Below are 10,798 nucleotides of genomic sequence, written 5' to 3' on the forward strand. Positions count from 1 at the left end.
ATTTCCCTTTTTTTTATATAATTTTCAAAAAACAATTTTCAGGGTTTTTTTTTTTTAAACTAATTTTTGGTCATTTTTGTCTGTTGTTGCTCATTACGTTCTTCCCATGTTTGTGAAAGAAATCAAGCCATTTTGCACAAATTTCAAAGGTTTAAACTGTGGAAAATAAGCAAAGAAAAAACATTCAGACACCTCTGACTATACAAACTCACACACTTAATAACACTTTCATAATCAAAATAAAAATTAAATGCTTTTTGGATAAATTCTTCATGTAGGGCTCGGTTGTTTTTCAAGAGGTGGGACCTATATTTAGACTTAAGGTTTCTGTCATGTTTCTGTCTCAGGTCAGTTTTTGTTATTTCCTCTTTTTGTCAGTTTCCTGTTTTATTTTCTTAATCTCTGTCTCATGTCACTTCAAGTCCCCATGTCCTGTCCAGTTTCCCTCCTGATTACTTGCCCTAATGTGTCTCACCTGCGTCTGATTGTCACCTGTGTCTTGTTTGATGACCCTCCTCTTGTATATATAAGCTGGCTGTTCCCTTCCTCTGTGCCAGTTTGTTTTTGTCTCTAGTTGCAGATGGTCCATCATTATTTTCTTCCTGTTTGCTTTCTCATGCTTTATAGTTTTGGACTGGTATTTTATTCTATGTCTGTCCAGGCTTTGTTGGATTGGTTTGCCTCTTTGCTTGTGTACCCGACCTGCTTGTGTAATCAAACTTTGTTTACCTGATCTGCCTCTGAGTCATGCACATGATAGTGGAAGTGATGTAAGAGACATTAATTTACATGAAAATCTTTGAGATGTGGTACTTACTTTAATTTCAACTTTGATCACTTTATATTGAAGCAGTTTCCAACAATTGCATCCACCATGCTGATTTCTGTCTTTACAAATAAATACTAAAAGTGACCCCATGCTGGCTATTCTACCTTTTTTTTTTTTTTACAGAGCCAGTAGCCTATTGTCAAAGATTACATTTTTTTGAACAACAGGACCCTGCAGTTCAAGCAAATTCACAAGTTTATTCCAAAATCAAAATGTGTCCCACTACGATGGCCAAAACTGTTTTAAAAACATTAAATTTCTTAAAGTAAACAAATGAAATAAACTTTATTAAAATGTACATGTTCATGAACTCCCCAAAGTCCAGACACTTCCTCTGAACCAACACACACATAAGAGTGATCCCAGTTCTTTAGTTTGACTTTGCTCAGTATTCACTAACAACCTCCTGAAAAAAGTAACTATGTTACCCCACTTTTGGTTTCCCAGCTTCTCGCTTTACCTCCACACAGACGCTCTCCCTCAGCTCCCTGTCTCAGAGCATCAAACATAGACCCCCCACCAGGCCGACCCCCAAGCGGTCTGAAACTGACCCGCTCCGAGGTGTGAACTTCTGTCCCCCAGCTGATAGAGCCTCCTGATCATTTTTATAGTCCCCATCCCTCGCTGTTTATGACTCTGCAGTTTGATTATAGCAAAGGGGGCTTGGAGTGGGAAGAACCCCGGAGAGGTACACACACACACACACACACACACACACACACACACACACACACACACACACACACACACACACACACACACACACACACACACACACACACACACACATCAAAGGAGCTATGAGAGGAATGTGGACATTTGTTGTTTGTTTTATCATCCACTACCAGGACTTATCTGCTTAATCATAAAGGATTGGCCTGGGAATGAGGCAGGAGGGACTCTGTGCTGGCCAAACAAACTATCCCCAGCATTGTGATTGTTACTGGAGGGACGAGCCAATTTCATTTTGGTTGTTGTGGCTTACAAGGTACATGGGAGTTTTATTTGGAGTGAGCAGAGGAACAGTTTACTTTAGCATTACAAGTGCAGACAGAAGACAAGCTGTTGCATGTACAGTAAAGATGCACTTAAATGACTCTGCTGCAGCAAAGTCACTATTTATGCTCTTTAACATTAAAGATTATATATAATCATGCTGCATACATGCTCCTGCTAAAATTGCAAAGACCTGGTGCCCTTTGTTAAAAACAATGTCTCAATTCATAGAGTTTTAATGTTGTATTCACTCCCAATTTTGAACCATTTAATGTTTAGGGTCTCTTTTCCCTCTCAGTTATACAGACAGTATTATTGTAGATGTCTGCCTTGCAATATATCATATTGCAGAATTACCTGTCTTATAATATAATTGTGATCAAAGTCTTACCTCTCTGTTGAAAGCGGAGTCAACATGGCAGGCGACATAAAGTGCATGTAAATGTTTGTATTTGGTTAATCAACAGTCTCAGAATATGTAGTTCTGTATGATAGATGCATACAACATAAAGCCACCTATGCATTTTTCTCACATTTTCTTTTCTTTCTTAATGAAATGTAAGTAGATGGCATTCTGAGTATGGTGCTCAAAGCACCCAAAAAAAAAAAAAACATTTGTAAAATCTCAACAGCAATGTCTCTCTGCAGAAATCATGACTGGATTACTCAAGATATTTTACAGACCTTGTTGTAAGCAGTTTCATGTGTCAGCTGTTTTCTTTTTACCAACTACAACTGCAAACCGTGTCTGTGCAGAAAGAAGCGCGCATCTACTCTTAGGCAAGGGATTCATGCTCGTGACAGCGTGAGATGTTTACTGCAATGGCATCCTCCTCGGCTGAGCTGTAACATCAGCTGCTTCTCCACGGTGATACTGTTGACGGGTAAAGTTTGGTAGAAAGAAAATAGTTTCTATATGAAACTGCTCACAACAAGGTCTGTGGATTATTTTAAGTAACTGGTCATGATTTCTGGAAAAAGACATTGCTGCTGAGTTTTTCAAATGTATTTTTTGGTACTTTGATCACCACAAGTCGAGTGCCATGTGGTTCCATTATACTGCAGAGAAGGCAGACATTGCTCTCTGATAACTCCAACAGTCCAGCCACTCACACCACAGAAGTGTAGACTGACAAATATCCCTACAGGTAAGAGGAAAATATGTATAGCTGATTTTGGGCTTGAACTGTCCCTTTAAAATGAGGTTGAGGATAATACCTCACCATCTCAACACTGATGCACCCCATGCTGCTGCAGTGACTGAGCTGTAGTTACAGTGTGTGAGATACAAAACACTTTAATTAAGTCACAGCATCGCACCCCCCTCTCTTTTCTCTCTCTCAGTGGCCCTGAGAGTCAATCAGACTCTCTGCCCTTCGTTTCCCCTGTGTGGGAGGCCAGTGTGCCGGCCTGAGTAGCTGGGAAAGTCCCCATGATTTATGGCCCTTTGCAGGCCTGACTGCTCCTCACCTCGCTGGTGATAGAGCCAGAGGTAACGAGGACTGGTTGCTCCAATCCACTCTTCTATTTGCTAAATCCAATTTTATTCATTTGGGATTTAAAGGCACTTCACGGCAGTTGCCATGTGATGCGCATACTATTGGTAGATAAAATTGGAAAGATTTATCAGAGTACTTCTATGTGTAATTGGGTATATTTCTTACAGGTTGGGTGATAATCACATGGATTAGATGTTAATGATTAAGCACTCCAAAGGGAGAGAGCGGGCATTTTATTCTCAGTCTCACATGGCAGACTTTCATTTCCTTATTCATTACTTTTTTTCCCCGGCTTTTGATGTACGCTCCATGGAGCCTTGTAAAAGTGTTGAATGCATTTGCACGAGCAAATTGAAAGCCGCTTTAACTGAATAACGCTAGGTGCGACAATGTGTTGTGGCTTAATATTTACCTTGTGACTCTTTGCCCTGGTCAAGTGTCCCACACTGCTGTATCAACAATATTCAAATGTGCTGCTTTGCACATACACATGAGACCAAAGCTCATACTGAATCATCATGAGGTGCATTTTGAGGCTTTCCACACTTATTTCAGTCTCCATCGGAGGATCAAGTAAGTCTGACATATTAAAATCAACCAACCTTACATATGTAGAGGGACGAACATACTCACCAGCAACAGCAGGGGCAGTAACTCAAGGCCAAAGGAGGAGGTTTATTTTTATCACGGGCAAAGGCGCCAAATCATGTTGGTATGAAGGGGGCTATATAAATGCAAATTGTATTGGAGAGCTATTAGTCCTGGAAAAGGTTTGTATGTAAATGCCCTATAGGACCACAGCGGAGCACTCGGCCAGTTCAGATTAGTGGAGTTTGTGGCAAATGTGCTGCAAAAGACAAAATAGAAAAAAACACGCAGAAATGCAATTGCCTCATGGTAAATCATGGTGAACAAGGTGAGTATTTGAGTAATTGAATGGCCAAGGTGTTTCTGCATGGTTTATTGTGAGGTCTGTTTCCTGTGTGTATCTGCATGTGTCATTTTATTCATGATATTTTTTTGTGCACCTGTAAAACATACACAGTGTGGCCATAAGCACCTCTGTGAAAGTGTGAAGAAGCGTTGCTAAATGTATTAATGCCTGCCTTCTTTATGACATTTTAATATATTAAAATAAGACTTTGAAGTTGGCAATAGAGAATACTATATTGACTGTAGAAAAGACTGGTGATTATGAAATGAACAAATCAAATATGGCACATCATTCATGGAGGGTAGAGGATTGAATAACTGGGCATCAGGCTGTGGGACACAACTCTAGCGCAAGGCCGCCCTCTAGCTTTAAGTAGAAAGACTCACAGGCATACCATCAGTCATGAATACGCCACACAAAATATTGCATATTTTAGTATTTAATTTTATTCAGACAGTCAGTGACTACATACACTTTCATCAAATGTACCACATTATAAAATAATTGTGTGCAAAACCACCTGTTTGAATACAACATACTTTTATATATATATATATATACACAGTATATACACTTCATGATATGTATTTACAGGGTTAAGAAGTTACTGTATTGGCAGCCTCTACCTAGTTTTATACTGCCAAGTGAAGATGGAAAGATAATGGTATAGTTTCATGAAAAAAATATAATAATACACTCTTGACATAAAATGACTGTGTAGGTCAAATGTAAAGTGCAATTGCAATTCTTCACAGATCTTTTGCTTCCTGAATTATTTCTTCCGAAATGTTATATTTCTGCAGACCCAGTTCATGCCATCCTGGAAAGAAGCACATAATGTGTTTGTGCTGTTAGAATTAGTGAGATAAAACTGATGACAGCTGCAGGTTAAAATTATGTTTGCAAGACAGTTTGCTGCTGATTTGTAGGGCAATATGAAATCCACTTTTGGTAGCCTACTGACGAGGACAGGAAGCGGGCTACTGCATCCTGACTTACATGCAGTCAGTGTCAGTGTCTAAGTCTGTCATGTAAGTCTGTTAGCAGTTTGATGATGTGTGATGCCTTGACAGGCAGTTGAGAAGAACATTTTCTTACTGGGGCTGGTGTTGACATTTTCATAGGACACTGAACCTTTTATACATTTGGTATAGATGTAACAGCAAAGTCTCTATGGTCATTAGAAACATGCCTAATTTCAGACCTTTAAAGGTCTAGTGTATAAACTTTAGGTTTTTAGGGACATCTATATGGAGCTAGATCCAGGCCAAAAGGTAAAAAAATTGATTTTTGAAAGTTTTTATCTTAAATTATATTTTAAAAAATCAAAAACATAAATAAAATCAACACAAAAGAATATCAGAATTAAATCAAAATTATAATTAAATTGATTTTCCTAAACTTTTTTTGTTTTTAAATTGTTTTACCTTTTTTTCATTCAAAACTTGAACTTTTGGCTTCAATTTTTTTTTTTTTTTTAAAGTTAAACCGTTTGGCCTTGATCTGGCTCCATATATCTATTGACAGATATGGTGTAGTGTATTGTGTATTGTGTATGTATAGTGTATTAGAAGACAATGGGCCTCTGGGCACAGATATGTAAAAGGCTCCACCACCTGTCCTACACAGGAGCAAAACACACAGACTTTGTGGTGGTTTTGTGTCTCATTTTAGTCATTTAGTGTCTCCTTGTGGTTGTTTTGCATCTTTTTGAGGTCACTTTGAGGGTCTTCCAGGCCAGGTGGACCCCTATTACTTTGGGCCCATGGGCCTGTGCCCAATAAGCCTGTTCAGTAACCCATCCATGAATATTATATTCATAACTATGTTTTCATTAGTATTTTATTTTATTTTTTACCTTCAAGTGAGCCGTTTGTATCTATGTAGGGAGTAGGTCCTCTCCCACTATAGCCCAGAACGGCCAAATCGAACAGTAGCTCCTGAAAGAGCCAAAGGTGCTTTCGCACCAGCCAACGTAGCTCCACTACACGCTTGGTACATGGGAGAAGTTTCACTTCTGCAACCTCACCACTAGATGTCAACAAATCCTTCACCCTGAACCTTTAACTTTGGCAGTCTTACTATAAGTATCTGTAATTTTAATGGTGTCCTTCTTTCAGTTCAACACCCAGATTGAGCTGAATATAACAGAAATAAACTGCAGAGTTGCTCCTGGCTTGTAAGTTAACATGAACACAGTGTACATCAGTGTATATTTGCAGTTTTCAGTAAGGTGGTTTTAACCAGTCTGTCTATTAGCTTACCATTTGCTACTGCTTTTAAATTTCCTCACACTCACACAAACTGTATATGATAGAAAATACACCATATGTTCATTTGGTCTATCCAACATAAAAAGGTTTTTGTGACCCCTGGTAAAATGTTACATAATAAATTTGAATAAAGCAACCAGTGGCAATATTACATAAGCCCTTGCATGTTGCACACAGTGTGTACTGCATGTACCTGTACTCCTTCAGCAGTGACTGCTGAGCAGGCCTGGACCTGCCACATGCGATCCCGGATCGTATGCAGATTGAGACATTCTGCCAGCTCAGACGCTGGGGTGGCTGTCATCAGGTCCTGCTTGTTGGCAAAGATTAGCAGTGGCACAGCAGCAAGCTTTTCCTCATCCAGCAATTCAGACAGCTCCTGCAGGAAAACAAGGGTAGTCATCGACACGTGTTCTGACTGAGTGAGAAAACAAAATAATATTGACTTTTTGGCTATAACTCAATATCATCAGAAAACATGCTTACAATTGACATCAGGGCGTCTACAGATATTAGACACTTAAATCTTTTTAAGACCTTTTCAAGATAATTTTTGACCAAATTTAAGACTGCTTTTTTGGCAAGTAATATTTTTAAATGACTTTTAATGCCTAATATTTATTGAACCTAAAACATTTTAAGACTTTTTAAAAACCTACAGACACTCTGGAAATACTGTGAGTAACTGTGTATGAGACACTAAAACATTATTGCACTTATTTGCATCTCACCAGGCTCGTCTCTTCAAACCTTTTCCTGTCTGAGCTGTCAATCACATAGATCTGCAAATAACACATTAACAGATATTACCAAAACGGTTTATAACGTGTATGACATACTTTGTCATGAGAACTGCTACCTGTGGATGTTAAATTTGTTTAATTCTCAATATTGTAACAATCAGTTTAAGCATATGAATGAAAACCTACCAGAACATCTGTGTTCTCAAAATAGTTCCTCCAGTAGGGGCGGATCTTGCGTTGGCCTCCAATGTCCCAAACATTCAGCTTGAAGCCAGATGATTGAACGCTTTTTATATTGAAGCCCTGTTAAAAGATATCCCTTCAGCACAGGTGAATTTAAGCATAATTTGGAATTCTATTTGAGTGCAAAAAAAAAATAAAATAAAGTAATGCATCTGTTTGAGGAAATGTGTGATCAGGTCATGTCTCTGCAGTGTGTGACTCAGCTATGTGTGCGAATGTGTGCAGATTTGTACTTGTGTAGGGGTGATGTGGCTGATATCTTCAGCTGCCAGTTGTTTCAGCAGAGTGGTCTTGCCAGCATTGTCCAAGCCAAGCAACAGCAAGCGCACCTCCTGTTCTGGAGACTGCTTCAGCCTCCGGAGAATGGCCAGCAGGCCCTGCAGGTGGGTCAGAGGACATGGTCGAGATGATGAGCTTCAATGGGACAAAACCTTCCAAGATGACGCATCATAGGGGAAACCTGCTGTATCAGGTCATCAGAGGCCGACACTGCATCAGGGGTTGGCAGAGACACCCAACGCAGCACGTAAAGGAGGTTTAACACTCATCCCACAGCAAGAACCATCTAGAGCGTCAGGACTTAGCTGTTAGTCGTTTGCAGTGACCTACATGTTTATCGGGGCCAAAAGCTCTCATTGGCTAAGATTAGACATGTGCACAGTGAGTGGCTTGAGTTCAGAAGGAGGTAGGAAGGCTTTGACTCAAGCCATTTACCTTGTAGAGCTATGCTATGCTATCACTGCACGCTGTGACCTGAAACATGTGCACTGTGTCAAATATAGACACAACTGTTACTCAACAGATTTTCTCCTTGGATAAAAAAAATGGATACATAAAGTAATCTGTTCAGCAAACTTCAGTGCACTTAATTAAATACTGTCTTAAAACATGTTTGTATTCTTTGGCTTCTTGATTTTGCAGCTTTATAATTTATGGTTTGTTTTTATAATGTGGTATGACAATTGACGGTTATCATACTGTGTACATTTACATATATCTACGGTTTTGAAAAAAAAAAGATTGAACAGAGGATCTCTCCTTTATTTTAGTTATTTCAGTTTCAGTTTTATTCAAAGGAGAGACTATTAAAACATACTGTCTATGTTTAACCAAAGAAAAAAACTTCAATTTTTAGTCTTTAAAGGGTCAATGTAACTGTTAACATTAATTCTGTAGTACTGTTTTACCTTGACACCACAATATTTTCTGACACAGTTATGGTAAAGTCTCATGCCGTTTCAACCCTGTTGCCCACTTTGTCTTTTTATTTCCATATATTGATTTCTCTGTCTCACTTTATTTCTTCATTCTTTCTCCTGTAAAGCACTCTTTAACTGCTGTTTTGAAAAATGAAAAATTACACATAAAATGTGCTTGTTTGCTTGCTTGAATGATCCCTTAAAGAGAACAAAACATCATTCTAAATAAATTATTCTACAATTCACCAAACCATAGCATACATATATGCAATGATAAAATGCACAAATATTATTTTCAATGACAACCCATATTATTTGCCTCAGTATCAGTCTGCTAAATGCTATTTTTTGACAGTGCCAACTTTCTGAAACTAATGCAGTATGAAATTAACCCTCATTAGCTATAGGTAAGTTAGTCTACTAAATTAGCATGTAGTTAATGTTAGCCAGCTTTAGCTAAGTTTTCAGTAACATACACGTCATAAATCACTATTATTTAATGAAAATATGAACTAAAATGTCAATTTTCTTCATTCTAAAGCAGCTGTGAATCGTTATAACTCACCATGTTTCCTCAGGTGTTGGTGTTACGGCAGTTTGCTCAGACTTAGTGGATTAACCTATCATCTCTCTGACCATGCTTTCTGGGAGAACAGCTGTTAACTTCCGTTGCCAGGGAAACCGTGACGTCAGCGTAAACAACGTGACTGCTGGGCATCTGTAGGCATGAAATAAAATTAAAATATTATTTAATATATTATATAACCTCTTCATGACTACAGAAGGAATAAATTTAATTTGCACCTCTTTTTTTATATAAATATTTTTGTTGAATTATTTTTTGAAAGTGCTTTAAATAAACTCTAGTAGCCATCATATCATTATACTGGATGACAATATAATACTTTTGACTTTTTCTGGCAAATTGTTCCAAACTTAGCTGCCGCAGTCTGTTAAAAACTATGCTGACCTGATTTTTATATGTCAATGTACTATTTAACATTTTAAGGTATTTATTATTCTGTTCGACCAGTGGGTTGATTTAGATTTGATTGCAGGCAAGTATAAAGGTAAATATTAAATATGTGAGCTAGTCCCATGCAAAGGTAGCCTATAGGCTTTAGAAATATGGTTTTACTGGGCTACATGAGGAATGTAGACTATTATGCAGAAGACCATAACTAATTTTAACAAAGGGAAATTAAAAGATGGATAAACAAAATTGTATAAAATGTTTTTTGCAATTAAGACATTACAAAGTCAATATTTAAGCTTATGTAATGGCTTTTCCTTTGAAGCCTACTGAATTTAAGACATTTATGACTTTCTTAAAGACTGCACTGAACTTGTATGCAGTTTTGAAGCCCTTCTTCATCTATCTGCAAGACACAGGGCTGATAACAGGGATACAAGACTTCTGTAACACTGCAGTTAGTTACAGTAATGCTCCTTTCGGTTGCAATTTGCCATTAAAAGAGGAAGGATAAGATTGAACTTATACTTGCATCAGAGACAGTTCACAAAGTTAACTAATGTTCGGGACTGTTCATTACTTATGAGAGGGGAGCGATGGTGCAACATACAACTTTAAATGCTCTCCCTCAGAGGTAGAGCAGGTCGTCCTCTAATTGGAAGATCGGTGGGTTGATCCCTGGTTCCTCCAGTCAACATGTTTAAGTATCCTAAGTACTGTTTCAGTATCCTAAGCTATCCTAAATTGCTCCTGCTGGGTAATTGATCGATGTGTGAGTGTGTGACACCTGTGAGTGTGTGTCTATGAGTAGCAGGTGACACCTTGTATGGTAGCCTCAGCTACAATGTGAATGGGGTAATGCGACTCATACTGGGAAAGCCCTTTGAGTGGTAAAAATGACTAGAAAAGGTCAATATAAATGGCTGTATGTTGTATCTATTTTAAACGTTGTTTTTTAAAGAAGAAAATTACATTTATCATAGCCATAAACTGTAAAAACTGAAATTATGGTTGGATTTTCAAATTTTCAGTGGTCCTTGAACACATTATGGGTGATAGCAGGAAATTTGTAAGAAAGTTAAAAAACAAACAAAAAACAAAGAGTAAAA

The 10,798-nt window shown here is 38.1% G+C and overlaps 1 protein-coding gene across 1 annotated transcript; it reads right to left on the minus strand.

The window, feature by feature from the left end:
* Nucleotides 1–4,681: 4,681 nt before the first annotated feature.
* LOC121960025 (ADP-ribosylation factor-like protein 3) lies at nt 4,682–9,428 on the minus strand. Its single transcript, XM_042509614.2, has 6 exons — nt 9,282–9,428; nt 7,751–7,894; nt 7,461–7,577; nt 7,263–7,313; nt 6,725–6,910; nt 4,682–5,078 (listed from the first exon to the last, which is right to left on the minus strand). The coding sequence occupies exons 1-6, from the start codon at nt 9,282–9,284 to the stop codon at nt 5,031–5,033; spliced, it is 549 nt and encodes a 182-aa protein (XP_042365548.1). The 5' UTR covers nt 9,285–9,428; the 3' UTR covers nt 4,682–5,030.
* Nucleotides 9,429–10,798: the final 1,370 nt, after the last annotated feature.

The sequence above is a fragment of the Plectropomus leopardus genome, chromosome 20 (assembly GCF_026936395.1).
Source record: "Plectropomus leopardus strain MGB_pleo_1.0 chromosome 20, ASM2693639v1, whole genome shotgun sequence".
In the NCBI taxonomy this organism is placed as follows: domain Eukaryota; kingdom Metazoa; phylum Chordata; class Actinopteri; order Perciformes; family Serranidae; genus Plectropomus; species Plectropomus leopardus.

Coding starts and splice junctions, on each gene's coding strand:
- LOC121960025 (XM_042509614.2), bottom strand. Junction 7,314..7,460: donor TTGAGAACACAGATGTTCTG/GTAGGTTTTCAT, acceptor TGTTATTTGCAG/ATCTATGTGATTGACAGCTC. Junction 6,911..7,262: donor GGTTTGAAGAGACGAGCCTG/GTGAGATGCAAA, acceptor GTTTTCCTGCAG/GAGCTGTCTGAATTGCTGGA.